The sequence below is a fragment of the Pelodiscus sinensis genome, chromosome 2, assembly GCF_049634645.1.
Source record: "Pelodiscus sinensis isolate JC-2024 chromosome 2, ASM4963464v1, whole genome shotgun sequence".
NCBI lineage: Eukaryota > Metazoa > Chordata > Testudines > Trionychidae > Pelodiscus > Pelodiscus sinensis.
In genome coordinates this window covers 107,036,251-107,052,571 of record NC_134712.1, presented here as the reverse complement: position 1 = coordinate 107,052,571, position 16,321 = coordinate 107,036,251, and the positions used below count along the sequence as shown (strand labels likewise).

The 16,321-nt window shown below is 40.3% G+C and overlaps 1 protein-coding gene across 1 annotated transcript in view; it reads right to left on the bottom strand.

Moving 5' to 3' along the window:
• JARID2 (jumonji and AT-rich interaction domain containing 2) overlaps nucleotides 1-16,321 on the bottom strand; it is a 298,892-nt gene that overhangs the window by 18,007 nt on the left and 264,564 nt on the right. The window contains exons 8-13 of the mRNA XM_075921199.1: nucleotides 14,825-15,321; nucleotides 7,735-7,827; nucleotides 7,103-7,221; nucleotides 6,844-6,914; nucleotides 5,102-5,216; nucleotides 462-567 (exon numbers count right to left, since the gene is read on the bottom strand). Coding sequence (XP_075777314.1) covers nucleotides 462-567; nucleotides 5,102-5,216; nucleotides 6,844-6,914; nucleotides 7,103-7,221; nucleotides 7,735-7,827; nucleotides 14,825-15,321 — 1,001 coding nt within the window. The remainder of the gene's footprint in view (nucleotides 1-461; nucleotides 568-5,101; nucleotides 5,217-6,843; nucleotides 6,915-7,102; nucleotides 7,222-7,734; nucleotides 7,828-14,824; nucleotides 15,322-16,321) is intronic.

The following is a 16,321-nucleotide window of genomic DNA, read 5'->3' as shown; positions in this document are numbered from 1 at the left end:
CTTTCTGAAATGTAATGCTACTCTGGTGTGATTTTTGGGTATAATCTTCTCCACAGGGATGTTAAAACGTATGGTCACTTTTACCAATTGTTTCAGCCATGTTCACCTCTAATTTCTCATATCCAGGACTCCAGTCGTAAAAAACAACAGGAACTCATCTGCCATGACAGATTTCATTACTAAACATGTTAGGCATATGTATGTGTTACATGTTTTAAAGGGATTGTGGATGCTTTTGTTAAGAATGGACATCTACTGCACTGCAGGGTTCACCTTTATTTCAGCATTTTCGCATTCTACACAATTGGAAAATACTGGAAATAGTATGTGGTAAATGCTCCTGCACAAAGGAAGAGTCCAGACTTTACTGGTACTGTTTTTATTTTTTAAAATCAAAAGCAATAGAACACCCTTCTGTGAGAATGCAGTGCTAATCAGATACAAAACAAAATTCAACTCACCATTACATTGCTTTCAAGCATTTCCAGCCCTGGAGTGCCATTGGCTTGCAGCAGGGTATGTACCACATCATCAAGTTTGTTCTCCTCTGCAGCAGGAATGCAATACCTGTTTGTTTGAAAGAGAAAATAGCGTGCTTACTAGGTAGTAAATGGTGTTCCTCCAATTTGTGCAGCAAAGAGAAGGGCTGAGCAAATCCGCTCCAAAGCAACACACAAGTGGGAAAAAAATAAAAAGGCCCCCATGCCTACCTCACCCTCCACCCCCAGCTATTTTGGCAAAGTACTTCAGATTCATGGAGTTATTTATTTCGACTCAAAACCTACAGTATTTACCACAGTCACAGGAAAAGAAAGTTGAAATGATGACAAGCTATTCCTAAGTCAGAACATGTAACTACTCACTAGTCTACAAAATCAGAAAAAGAATTAACAACAGCTTGATATCTACAGTACCAAGAACATCAGCAATCAGAGGTTTCCATCTTCTCAGACCCTACACTACATAAAGCCACACTAATCCTTACTTTAAATGACAACGTTTGTTACATATTACGCTGGTTTAAGCATCGGTAAGCCACATTTTTTCTTTAATAAAAACAGATGTCTGAGGCCCCAAATCAGCAACAGAATACAGATCTTGGCACTTACATTAGCAATATTTGATTAATAAAAACAAAATATTCCAAGATCTTCTTCCTTCACTTACTTGACGAGTCTTAAGTCCACCTTTTCTCCTTTTCCCTGCAACAGAAGCCATCACAAATGCCTAAAACACAGCAGGCAGCGCAGGAAGAGAGGTTTATACTGGGTGCAGAATTACAGGCATCCCATAATCTCTCACATCCTCCCATATTTTGCTAGCCACCAAAGTAGAAAAGTTATGCACAGTCCCATCTGTGCTCATGGCCATTAGTGCTTTCCCCAGCAGAAGTGGTATGAAACTGATACCTTATTTTAGTTTTATAAAGCTGGGGAACTGGCACTGTACAAGATGTATAGGTGTGAGCTGGATAAAGACTGAAGGGGAAGGAGTAAAGACACATTCACCATACAGGGAAAGGGGAAAGAAGTGCAGCAAAGAAACATCGATATTATCATGATTGTTATTATATTGAAGTAGCACGCACCACTCGGGGTCCCCAATCAATGTCTCATCATGCTAGATACTACAGGCAGTCCCCGGGTTACGTACAAGATAGGGACTATAGGTTTGTTCTTAAGTTGAATTTGTATGTAAGTCGGAACTGGCTCCAGATTCAGCTGCTGCCACTGAAACTGACCAGGGGCTGACTACAGGAAGCCAGAGGCAGAGTTGCTCTGCCCCCAGCTTCCTGGAATCAGCCTGATCAGTTTCAACAGCTGCTGAATCTGGAGCCTGGGACGGAACAGCTGGGGCGCTGCCCGGTAGGTTCCCACAGGACCAACCCGGCAGCACCCCAGCTGCTCTACCCGAAGCGTCCCGCAACAAAAGCCTGGTCTGCTGGGGGCGGAGGGGGCGCACTAGCTGCGCCCCCTCCCCCTCAGCAGACCAGGGAGACCCGAGCAAAGCCGCACAGGCGGAGGGACCCCGCTGCCCGTGCGGCTTTGCTCCTTTGCCTCCGAGCAAAGCCGCACAGGCGGCGGGATGCCGCCTGTGTGGCTTTGCTCTTGTCTCCCTGGTCTGCTGGGGGGGTCCAGCAAAGCCGCTGGACCCCTCCCAGCAGACCAGGGGGACAGGAGCAAAGCTGCCCAGGCGGGGGGAGTCCCGCTGCCTGGGCAGCTTTGCTCCGGGGAAAAGAGCAAAGCCGCCCAGGCAGCGGGACTCCCGCCGCCTGGGCGGCTTTGCTCGGGTGTCCCTGGTCTGCTGGGGGGGGTCCAGCGGCTTTGCTGGACCCCCCCAGAAGACCAGGGAGGCCGGGAGAAGCTTTTCTCGCCCCGGAGAACACGGGTGGCGATCCGCCACCCGAGAGCTCCGGGGCGAGAAAAGCCCCGTTCGTAAGTGCGGATCCGACATAAGTCGGATCCACGTAAGTCGGGGACTGCCTGTATATGCATACAATAAAAGGCCACCTCCTACCTCAAAGAGTTTACAATCTTAGTGTATCACAATGAAATAACAGGTGTAAAACAAACAGGAAGAGGGATAAAGAAATAGTGAAAACTATGTTTGGTATAATAAACTGTGGTCTTGGCACACCTGTATAGAAATTTTCCAAGCCCTGTCTGCGGCAACCCATTCTTCCCTGTTCCTCCTCAAAAGAAGTGTGGCTTTCCTGTTGCCTGAGTAGGCATAAGGAATACCTAATCCCCCTACCCCAAAAAACTTCACAGGCAAAATTGAAATTAAAGCCCTAAGAGAGATGCAGGAAATGTGATCAATGACATTTTCATAAATGCAAAAAGTTGAAACACCTCTGGTGAAGATGACAAGTTCAGAATGGATGATTTTTAAAAGATCCAAATGCTTCCTTCATTGGAGTACCTTCAGAGGGGAAGAAAAGCTGTGAAATTACAGCTACATACTCTCCAATTTCTTCTGTACAGAACAGTCTTTGGTGTAAGTTATGGGTCTTATAAGAACACAAGGCTTAGCTATAGAATCAGACCAATAGCCATCTAACTCAATACCATTCTTCTAACAGTGGCCAATGCCAGATGCTTCTAACGGAATGAATAGAACAGGGTGATCATCAAGTCCTCAGTCTAGGCCTGGAGTTTGTTCTGTGTAGATAAAATTCTCATGTCTTGCTCACTACACTCTGCTAATGCATCCCATAATCATGTTTGCGGTGGAGTTTTTTTGGGGGGTGCAACAGCGTCACACTGATTCATATTTAGCTTGTACTTTCTGCAGTATTCCTTCCTACACAGTCGCTTCCCATTCTCTGTGTGTGAAAGTGATTGTTCCTTCCTAAGTGGAGCACTTTGCATTTGTCCTTATTAAACTTCATCTGGTTTACCTTAGACCATTTCTCCAGTTTGTCCAGATCATTTTGAATTATGACCCTATCCTCCTGAGCAGCTGCAGCCCCTCACAGCTTAAGCATGTACAAATAGCAGTTTTCAGAGGCTTACAACTCAGCCAAGGTAGGTGGTTTTTCAAGGGAACAGCAACAGGCATGTCCCCAACATCAGGATTATGCCCTGCCAAATATAAAATCCCTGGTCAAAAGCAGCGGGGAGGTGCTAACGCTTCTCCAAAATAAGAAATTGTAACATTTTAAAAAATGTACTAAACAATGTATTTTTCCCCTAATCTCACTCTCAGGAGCATCTTTGTGGCTTTTGCTGAAACCTTTCAAATACATTTACCTTGTGGCAGACAGTCAGCATCGAAAATATCAGGCCAAACAGTTAAAACTATAAAAGTTATACACAAAATAGTATCTTAGGCCACTTTAACTGTAGAGAGCGTGTCACCTGCCCTGCCTACAATAAAATGATTAAAAAAAAAACCAAATCCTTTTTTCCTCTCACCCTTCACCCCTTAAAACAGGTTTTAAAAATGGAATTAACATGAATTGCAAGACACTACAATTGACACTGCTTTGTATACGGTTTCTTTCCCCAGTTATGGATCTGACTTGTCATAGACTGTAACTCTTCATCCCACAGCCTCTTATTCTAAGTTTGTACCTAGGTCAGTGGGACTTTGATCCTGATAGGGACATTTAGGTATGACAAAATTCACCTCAAGTTTAGCTGCATTAAAAATGATAAAGAGTTTAAATAATGTTAATAAGTAATTCAGAGGGTAACTTTGTATGTTTGGTTTTCTTGAAATCATATAAAGCATTTTAAAAGAACTATGTATGGTATGTGCAAGTATCATTGGCTATTCTAATTCAGCCTCCATGCGTGGAAATTTTATAATCAAGGGGGGTTTCTTAATTACTTTATTACATTTTTGTTTAATCAAGGGCTACAATTTAGCTGTTTGTTACTGTTCTTATTGGAGAGCAGATCCTTTCAGAAGAACACAGTGGTGTGTAAGTATATTAAACGCTGGCAGCATCTGCTTCCTGTGATTCCACTATCAGCTTTTGTTCTTCCACAACAATCTGAGCAGTCCTGTGTGATGACAACAATAAGGAGCAGACTCTAAACCATCCACAGCAAAAGGTTAGAAGGCTGTGGTTTCAAAGGCAAGCATCACTGGGTACAAATTAAATTATGTATGTGGTTTGATATCTACAGAGTCTCAAAATATTGAAGTAGAAGATTAGGGACAATTTAGCAGAAGGATGGGAACAATCACCTAAGGAATGAGACTATGGAGCTGTCTAGAAAAAAAATCTCTCTACACCATCAGTCTAAGGAAATCTGCCTTGACTAGCTGTCATTTAGATGCTGGGTGCTCAGAAACATTCTGCAGAGTGAAATCTACACAAGACAGAAATGGTTTGCTACTAAATAGCCTAAAAAAGAATGGAAGAAACATTAAACACTTTTCCTTTAGAATAGATTTTTCACTTAAGTTTATACTATTCCACTTGTCATGAAATGTGATGGATTTCCCCATAAATTCGTAATCACAGAAACTCCATTTCCTGATGTGACTGATTTGGGCAAAATGCAGTAGCCACATTGCAATAGCTTCCAACCTCCTACCTAGAGCCAATGGAGCTCAGAGTAATGGGACAAACCACTGGGATACTCACCAAATGCAATCAGCACCAGTGTGTAAGTAGTCAATGTATGGAAGGTGATTTTGGTCTCGAGACCAGCATGAGGTAGAAAAGACCATGCCAATATTTAGCCAAGGAATTGTCACTCCTAAAATATAGGAATTAGAAATAAATGTTAATGGATTATAAGGAAATAATTTTACTATGAATTATAAATAAATAAATGACAATTTTAGAGCACCTTTCATCCAAAAGCCTGCTTCTCCATTGAGCTGATCCAGGAGTTTTAAATGACTTGGTCACTAACATTACATTAACTATAGTTCTTCAAGGTGTTTTGTCCACATATAATCTACTCTTGGTACACTGAGTGCATTCTGAGTCTGTATTATTCTGGCCAACTATGTTTGTAGGGGCCATGCTGCACCCTTAATGTCTTTGTGCCTTCCACCAAGAGCAGAACAGACAAGGCAGTCATACTACCCTGCAGTTCCTTCATCTATACACAATTCAGATATTATCAGACATTGTAGCAACAGGAAACAAAGACCGTGAGGAATTATATATGGAAAACACATCTCAAAGAAGCAATTACTATAATTAAACCAACTGCATGCAGTTCCGTATATTCTGTACTGTTGATAACTTCATTCTACCTGAAAAAAATCAGTGTAGAATAACTCTGTCAAAATTCTTGTAATAGAATAACACTGGATAAATGTACGCACTGAACTCCCAAAATAGCTGCCCTATAAAACATCTAGGATGGGAATGTTTCTCAAAGAAGCAACTGAGATTACCTGTGCTTTACTTAAGTGAGCTTGTGACCTTCCTTGATGGAGCTATATTTACCAATCTATAGAAATGTGTATGGAAGTCTTTGTTTGAAATGACTTATCCTTTAGTTCTGTCTTCATTGGTTATGAAAAATCTAGGGGATATACCCAAAATGGCTTAGGTTATAGAGAATGAAAACTCTTAGGACAGCTAGAGTGTGAAGCTTTACCTCACCTTCACTTTAATGTATTTTGGATAGGACAAAAATGCCAGCAAGAGAATAATGTGATTTAAATGAAAGATTACTTTCGGTAAAAACTTAAGGTGAAGTCTCAATAATACCCTGTGTCTTTATGAAAAATATGCTGGGGCCCTAACATGAATGCTTGTATCTCCCTCTCTCTTCTGGCTGATGTTCTCATTACCAGGAGGGCTGTTTTTATGAAAAGATGAAAAAGAACACATGGCAAAATATCCAAGAAATGAGCTATTAATCCTGTGAGAACAATATTTAACCCCCCCAAGGAGGGGGAGGTTCTCCAACTTTCATACAAATCTGGGGTGTGAGAATGTAGAAACATCTTGCAGTAGAGAGTTGAGATGGTTGCTACATAACCCCTTAACATGCTCACAGATAGTCCAGAGTTATGTGAAATCAGGAAATATGAATCTAGACAGACTGGACTAAGAACGGCCAAACTGGATCAGATCAAAGCTCCATCTAGCCCAGTATTTGTTCTTGTGGCCACTGCCAGGTGCCTCAGAGGGAATGACCAAAATAAGTAATCATCAAGCGATCCATCCAGTTGCCCATTCCTAGTTTCTGACAAACATGAATTTATTTAGTCCTTTTTTTAAACCTTGTTATAGTCTTGAGCTTCACAATGTCCTCTGGCAAAGAGTTCACAGTTGACCATGCATTGTGGCCTCTTCAGGCACTGCCAAAACTATTGACTGCTAATACCACACACAACGCTGAAAAAAAATTAACTGCTTACCAGGCACAGCACCAAGATGTCGCAGGATGGATCCTGTATTATTAGGAAGGACTGTAAGGTTCCACCCATGCCTGTTGAATGAAATTTAACATTGTTATGGGTCAACATTAAAAGCAAACTGGTCTTACAGTTGCTCCACATCTAAACATTTGTAGTCCTTGTTTTGACCTATAGTTTTGTATTGATTCTGCACTGAACAGAATAACTATTGCATAACATGCAAAATTCTATAAAATCCTCATAATTTTTGTAACTTTACCTTGAGAATGGTTCAGATTTTCCCACAGGAAAGCCACTCCCATGTGTGTTGGTGTCCACTTTCCCACAGTGCACTGCTACATGGCAATCTTTCTGTTCCACTAACCTCCAGTACTCTTGCTATAGCAGAAGAAGGCAGTTGTAAATTTTTTGTTCCAATGAACAGATTGAGAAATTTCCTTTAAATGAACACTAATCAACAGAAGATTACAGTCCTCTGGTGCACTATTACGCTCCAACAAAACACCTCCTTTTAGAGATGGGTATACAGAACTTTAAAAATAACAGTGAATTAAGACCAACATCCCTTTTTGAAGACACTTTATTTCCATTTCACAGATGGAAAGTCTTCACACAGGAAGACTCTGGCAGAGACTAGAAAAGAGCTCGGCTCCCCTGACTCCATGCTGGTGCTTCAGCTAAACCCTCCTGCTTGTCTTTAACTAGTCAGTGCCTTTATTGAAGATATTAAGTAATGTCTGAAAGAAAACCTGAAAACATCTTCATTCTCTTCTTGCTCCAGATACTTTCAAACAGTCTACTGTACTGTGTTGCGATTTAACTTTGCAGAGCCATCCCAAAATTCTCCATATGAAAAGATTTTGCATGCCTACGTGCTCCCTTGCTCCTCACCTCTATTTCGGCTACTGAAGGCTCCTTATTGAAGCACATGTTCATGATGTTTCTTGCCGTCCGGTAAAAGGTTGTTAAAGAAACAGACCTACCCTGTGAAAGATAAGAGCACAATTAACCCATGAAAATAATACTCCTAGGTGAATTTTGCGTCACTGTATGTTTGCAGAATTCATGGCCCCTGCAGATTTCTTTGCTTCCCCATAAATAAATAAATAAATAAATAAATATATATATATTTATATTTCTGACAAGCAAATAAAGGAAAGCCAAAAGATCGGTCACCGGTCACTCCCCAGTAGCACAATCTGGACACCCAGAGCAGTTGGTGAAGACGTAATATCATGCTGGGGAGTTGGGACAGGCCACGGGTGTACGCTCACAGCATGCTTGGCATGGAGGGGTAGAGCTTTGTGGTGTTTCTGAGGAGGTGTTGGGGCAGGCTCTGTCCCCTCAGGCAGAGCACTAAGCCTGCCTGCTTAGTGAATAGTTCTCATTAATCTTAGTGAATTTCCCTAGGAGTATGAAACAGATATAAATATTTTAAGGCTCCTTTACATTACCAGAGTGGTGTAAAGGAGCCTTACTTTAAAGGACAGCATGCCCTTATAAATACTTATGGTACATTATAGTCATTAGAATTAGTCTAAATTTTTTGACTGAAAATATTTCCTATCAAAATGGGGTCCATTAACTATCTGACACTGACCTTTCTGGAGATGGTCAGTAGCCAGTATAAATTGTGAGTTTTGAGTCCCCACTCCTCACTTGCTCTCCCATTGCCAATGGTGTAGCACTGAGCACATGGCTGCACAGATGTGCTGACTAATAACTAGAAATAAAGGGTCAGCACTAACTACATTACTTCTAGAGAGAAGGGGGTTTAGGGATAGTTTGGAAAAAAGAAGATTAAGGGGGGACATGATAGCGGTTTTCAAATATCTAAAAGGGTGTCACAAGGAGGAAGGAGAAAATTTGTTCCTCTTGGTTTCTGAGGACAGGACAAGGAGTAATGGGCTTAAAGTGCAGCAGGGGAGGTTTAGATTGGACATTAGGAAAAAATTCCTAACTGTCTGGGTGGTCAAATATTGGAATAAATTGCCAAGGGAGGTGGTGGAATCTCCCTCTCTGGAGATATTTAAGAACAGGTTAGATAGACATCTGTCAGGGATGGTGTAGACGGAGCTTGATCCTGCCTTGAGGGCGGGGGGCTGGACTCGATGACCTCTCGAGGTCCCTTCCAGTCCTATTATTCTATGATTCTATGATTTCTTCTAATGCTCCCCAACTCCATTCTCCATCCACTGTACTGTAATTTAAATACAATTACCAAAATAACTGACACCAGTATGATTTCATTGCACTATAGTAAAAATAATAATATGCAGAATTTTAAAATATCATGTACAGAATTTTTCATTTTTTGGTGTAAAATTAGTTAGCATAGAACTCCCCCAGGACTAAAATAAAACTGGTAACCACACCCCTTGCTCCTAGTGTTTGTTATTCACTGTGCAAACCTAAGGGTACGTATAGACTACATGCCTCTGGCGACAGAGGCATGTAGATTGGACTACCTAGCATAGGAAAATGAAGCGGCGATTTAAATAATCGCCGCTTCATTTAGGTCGACAAATGCCTTTGATGTCGACTGCGGAGAGTCCAGACTACCGCGCTGAGCCGACAAACAGATGATCAGCTCAGTGCGGCAGCCATGTAAATTTAAATGAAGCGGCGATTATTTAAATCGCCACTTCATTTTCCTATGCCGGGTAGTCTAATCTATATGCCTCTGTCGTCAGAGGCATGTAGTCTAGTCGTACCCTTACCTTCCTCAGCCCAAGATGGGGAGAGGGGAACGGACAGAATGTTCTCTAACAATAGGGACAACAAAGTTCTTTGACCCAATTACATTTTAAAACTTGCGCCAAGTTTGTTTCATTTTTATGGCCTTACTTGTGAAAATACTTTGCATAGAAAAATAGATTAAATTAGCTTAGGAAAACATGCTGTCCAGAAGAGAACATGCATTATATGGAGGACACAAAAAGGATGAGCTGGAGCTATATTATACTTTATATTCAGTAACTGTGTATATTACAACAAAAAAACCATAACAACATTAAGGCCAGGGATTGGTATTGACGGTGTTTACAAAAGCAAAAATAGTAAAATATATGTTGATTCAGCCCTCCAACTACCTTGTTTGCATAATGTCCTTTACATTGTAAGCTGGATGGGACAAGTAACCATCTTATTTTGTTTCTATATCGCACGTAGCAAACTTTTGAATAGTCTCTTGCATGTGTATATTATTCTTCTATTATTAGATGCGCTTACACGCATAAAACAACAACACAAACGCAACGACCCAGAAGATGACAGCACAGGCCCTTCATGTATCTGCAACCAAGTTGCCAAAGATCTTAGTAAAATGTGGTGGTCAAGTTCTCTGCATATGACCCAAAGCTGGAAATTTGGAAAACAGTCTTAAAGTATCGTTATGATACTATTATTTGAGGCCAAATTAAAGGCTCAGAGGAAAAGAGACTGTATGGAGACAGGAAACATGGCCTTTTAAGGCTCGGAGGTTGGGGACATGGGAACCTGCCTGTATTCTCTGGTGAAAATGCAGCCTACATTTAGATGCTTCAAGTTCTTCCATCACTCTAGACAAAATAACCTTGAAAAGCTAAGGGATGTGAAGGATGACAGCCTTTTTGCCATCAAACCATGCAAGAGGTGGTATACAGAGATTTTAATAGGCCAGGCCATATACAAAACTTCATTAAGTTTATCCTTTGTCCCCATATCTATCTCTCTTTCCTCTTGACACCAAACTATCTTCCTTCACATTTGCCAACTCTTTCCCCCTCAAAAATAAAAACCTAAAACCCAGCACCGTAGGATCTAAACTGCTGGAAAAAGAACACTTAATTAGTTGGAGAATTTTGTTTATCTTTTTTTTTAAATGGTGAAACATGATCATCTAAATAGACTGTGTTTATGCTTATTTTTAGCAAGAACTCTACCCAAGAGTAAACTAGGGTCCTAACATTTTGTTTTTGTTTTAAACTGAATGCAGGGCAATTAGCTGCTACAAGAAGTTTGTAAAATGGTCACGGCCTTAGGCATTCAAATGTCAGAGTTGGCTGCTGTGTGATACAATGAGCAATTTCCTTCATTTTTACTGCCCTTCTGAATCTTTTATTGAGGTAGGCTGTTAAAACAAATCCTTAAATTGTTCTGCTTCCTACCAACAGCCTTCAAATTTGTACATACACCTTCCTGATAGCCAGCTGCTAACAAATGCTCTGTAATGATTCTTCAGATGGCGTGCCTGCCACTTTGTCATACAAAAGAGAATGGAATTCAGGGCTGATCCTCCAAAATTAACTATGCCCTCCAAATTCTGAGATGGGTGGCCCTCTCATAGGGAAGACATCTCTGTACATCAGTAGACAGAACCATTGCAAATCTAAAGTTCTTGATTTTCTCAATAAAAAAGGTTACATCTTTCAGTCTATGCCTGAAGGTCAGAAGGGCTGAAGAGATTTCTACATGAAAAATTTGACATGGTTTTCTTTTTCTAGATCATTGAGCAAAACTATTTTAAGGCTCTGTGCTCTGAAATGGAGCTGGCTGGAAACAGGCTCACAATACAAAATTACCACAGAAGTGTAAAACATCTTTTGAGGCCCACTGAGAAGATCTGAACAATTATACTAAGCCTTCTCTAGAAACTTAGAAATATGAAGCAGAATTTTTGAGAGCCTTTACAGAAGAAGAGTGAATGGGAAATTTATATCATGATACTTCACTCTACTCTTAGGGAGAAAAAAGGGAAAGGTCAGTAATCCAAGAGTTCTGAAAAAACTGAAAGTGAACTCAGGTCAGGAGTGTCAAGATTAGGGCTAGATGAAATTTTTCAGACCAACTCAGAAAAATCAGAATTTTTTCAGATAAAAACTGACAAATCCAGGTCAGCCAAACATTTAATGAATTTGTGCCATTTTGGGTGAACTGATTTGATTTAAATGAACTGTTTTTTCATTCTTTAAACACACACACACACACACACACACACACACACACACACACACACACACAATCCAGATTTTTTTTTTCCATGGTACACTCACCAGGGGATTTAGACATGTAAAGATAGCGGTGGTGTGGGAAACCCAGCAGGGACTGGAACCCAGTCTCCCCCTCTCAGATGAGTACTCTAACCACCAGATGACTGTTGTCTATTCTGGGATGGGAGGAGGTGGTACCAATATCTCTTGCTGAAGCAGTTTCACTTTGTATAAACAATTAGCAATTGGAGCATGGAGTCGAACCCTGGCCTTTCCCACCTCTCAGGTGAATGCGCTACCAGGCCACAAGTCACACATGTTCTCTCCCTGGCCCAATGACTACTCAAGTATTTTATCAAAATATTTTATTATTTTTGTATATGGCACTGGTGAGAACTGTACTGGAAAACTGGTGGTCTCTTCCTAAAAATAGGCCTCAATACCACCACAAGATAATATATTCAATGCAGGAATTACTGAGTGAAATTCTGTGACCTGCATAACATTGGCAAGGACATGAACACACTGATCCTTTCTGACTACTTAGGGTACCATCTAGACTGCGTTGCTCTTTTGGGATACTGAAAGTATCCCAAAATAGCAACGCCACATCTTTAAAAGCACCCACTATTTCCCAAAATAGTAGGAGTGCTATTCCGGCATCCCTGTAACCTTCAGTTAAGGGATTTGTTGGAATAGTGCCTTATTTTGAAATCTGGCACTATGTAGACAACGCCAAATTTCTATATAAGCTCTTTCAATTTAAACTCGGAATAAGCTACGCAATTTGTGCTACGTGTAGCACAATCTGCGTAGCTTATTCTGACAGAAGGTTGCTGTCTATACGTACCCTTAGGGGAAAAAAACCTCTCTTAACATGGAGCTAAGGTTGCTGTCACATAATAGGATCTTTCCTATACACCTCTGGAACGTAGGACTTCAAAACTCAAATATGAATTATTCACTTCAGGTCTTCTCACATATCCTCAAAAGAACGTTAGCGTGACAAGAAATGCCACCCTCCCCTTACTCTCAAACAATCATTCTTATGCAAGTCAGGAGACCTGCACACAACTTTAGCTCTAATCTATGAATAACACAGCTCAGCTAAGGAATCTGTACACTTTAACTGGGAGCTACAATTGACTCTTAATTGTTCATTCTGCAGTTAAGAACAAAATATAACCTTAAAAAAAAAGTTAACTTACAGAGCTTGTTCTCAGTGCTAGACAACAGTTCTCACTGCATGCTTCCTTCCCATATTCCCAAATGTGCACCATATATTCTACCCCGACCCTTACTAATTTTCACATAGGTTTGACTGAGATTTTAAGGAAGCTTGCAAGTTTGATTGTAAGCAGAAAACACACTGCAATGTTGCTTATGGTATCACCCTATCATTCAAGGCTTCATGGTCTAGTTTGGGTCTTACAGTTTGGCTGCCTTTCCTAGATGGAGATCGTGTGAATAATGTCAGCCCTGAAATTCACTAATATTTAACAATATACATGCTAAATAGCATGTGTATATTGTAAAGTACATTTATTGAACTTCATCGGACCTGTATGTGGCCCTGCCAGTTTTGGGAACTGGATTTAATTCCTTTTCAAGAACCATTCAAGTCCTAGGTTTCTTAGATTCTATACTGGGTCTGATAGTGCAAAGTAGTTAAAGCTTTCCACAAGGTACTGAAAGTGCATCAATGAGCATTTCAAAGGATTTAGCACTTTGCTGGAGGCACTCTGAACTTAGCAGGTTCAGGCTCATTATTAGAGCGTTTGTTCCTGGACTTCTCCTAATTCTAATGGCTGGTTAGAACATTTCTCTTAATAGACTCACTTTTTTTCTGTATTGTCTTTCATCTCCCTCTACAATGTAACTTGGGGACTTTATGCTAGTGTGGAGGTGTTTTCTCCCTTTTCTTAAGGTTATATGTGCAGCTCAGTATGTTCTATTCAGGTTTCATTTATTATTAAACTCAGTATATTAAATACAAAAAAGGCCTTTTAGCTATGTACAGGGAGTATCGTTAGTGTACCTGCCATTAGATATGGGCCTGTAATCTTTTGTGGAACAAAAACACCATTAACAGATTTTTTTAACAGAGATGCCCCAGAACTGAAAGCTCTTCAGCTGACGAATTCAAATGCCTTGCTGTGTAGAAGAAATGTGAATTAACTTTCTGAAATGAAATTCATGACTTTAAGTGAGTCTCTAAACAGATTAACAAACATTACTTTGGATAGTAACACTGGGAGTATTATTATCCGTTTCACAATGACAGTAGTGAAAATGGGCAGGGAAGAGAGGTATAACAGATTACTAGGCATAAATAGTAAGTACTGTATTTCTCCCTCAGCACTGCTAAACAATTCAATCTAAATAAAAAATGCACTGCAAGTTGTTGCACCAATTCTTGCTCAAAAGTGGGAGGCTGCGAATAAACTACAATGAAAAAAAAAGACGACAATGCTTTGTCAATGGATACGATTAAAGTTTGGAGGAACAAAATTATGACTATTTGTCTTTAGCAAAATTTGGCACCACAGTTGAAAATATTTGCATTTCAATTTGCACTTTCTAAACCTTGTATATTTTCAGCTACATTTGTTTTGATGGGTCTATCAGGGGAGCAATTGTCTGCGCATTGAGCAACTGGCAAGAAACAAACATGAAAGAGTGGTATGTTACTATAAACTAAAAAAAAAAAAAATTACATTTTCACTAAAAATGAAAATAAACATTGTGTCTGCTAGGGTAATTGCTTAGTATATTGCTTACAAAGAGCCAACTCCACGGTAGTACATCCACAAAACTAACAGTTTCCAATTTGTCAAGCCCCAGTAAGATCGGGAGGGAGTTAATACCTCCTCATCAAAGTACCTGCAGCAATTAATATGGGTATAACACTGTGGCCCATTGACTGGCACATGCAGCTCAGAGAACATCTGCTTCAATGCTTTCACAGAAGAAAAAAATAAAAATAAATCAGCAGAAGTGGTCTTTACTACCTTGTATATACACTTGTGTAAGTCGCTAAGCACTCCCTTCTTCTGCTCCTCCTCCTTCTCAATCTCTTTTTCCTGAGCAAAGAGTCGCCGCCTGCCCGTTTTCAACGGGATATCAACTTCTTTCAACTTGTTACGGAAGCCATTTTTGTGAACCACACCATTGATGAGTCCATTTTTGGGCTCAAACCGGGGCAAGGAATGGAACTTATAGGCATTTTCTGAATGTCCCTCCAAAGGACCTTTCCTCTTCTCCAAGATCTCCTTTTCCAGCAAGACTTCCTTCTCAAGTTTCTTGTGCTCGTCCGAGGAGAGGGAGTCATAGGAGAGCAAGTACTGGCAGTAGGCTTCCTGCAGCTTTGCTAGCCTGTCCTGTGCGGTTTTGGGGATGCGCAGCATATCTGCCAGTTTGTTCCATTTCTTGAGGTCAGTTACTTGCTGCATGCCGCCCATTTCATTGATCAGCTGGAAAAAGCAGGCCAAATCTAGTTCACAGCCTCCTGGAGTCCATGTGTGGAGGAGGGTGGGGAGGAAAGAGGGAAACACAGGGAGCCGTTAGGAAAATTGTTGGCAGACTGCATTGAACATTTCTTCAATACTCGTACAATACCAGATTCTGTTCAGTTGGGACATTCCGTTCTCACAATATCCCCAATAATGCAAATACGTAAAACAATAGACCAGTCATATATTCAGTATTTCCATTTTAAAAGTAACCCAAGTATTGCTCAAGTTAAGATACAACTGAATTGCTAAGATTATTAATAAAGGAGATCTTATTTTGATTTTCACATTAACCTTCCCCACATGTACTTTTTGCCTCTGTTATAGGTTTGGTTGCCATCTGTTGTCACTTGACAAGTCTGAGTCCCACCTCTACCTTATTAAAAGCAAGGAGTTGAATCTAGGTCTCCCATATTCCAGATGGGTATCCTAATGGGTATTCAGCTATTCTGAAAGCATGCCTCCCAATCTCTCTCTTTGTCCCATTCCCAGCCTCCCTGAAATTTCATTCCTGAACCTGAGAAACCTTCCCAGTGAATTTTTAGTCAAAAATTAGTTTCCACAAAACATTTTGGTTTTGAAAAAAAAATCAGCATTTTTTACACCGACACAAACCCAATCAGTTGTGTCAAATTCCTAACCACCTTTTATAGATGTAGTGCAGAGTTTGACGTCTATATAAAACTTTCAAAATATAAAACATATAAGAGCTAAATATTACTATTAACATTAACCATTTTTCTACAGTAGTAAACAAACACAAGGAGAAAACTAGGAGGTAAAAATGAGGAAAATGGTGATTCACATTTCCATCAGCATCACAAATATGTTTCTGTCAACTCAGTCACACATTTCATTTGTTTGGGCCCATCTAAAGCTTTTTACTTTAGATCAGAGAGTGGCATCTTCTAGTAATTTAATAACCCTTTAAGATGCTCTTTTGCACTTTACACTGTGTGTTAATCTTACAGTTTCTAAAATTACCAGGAGAATTAC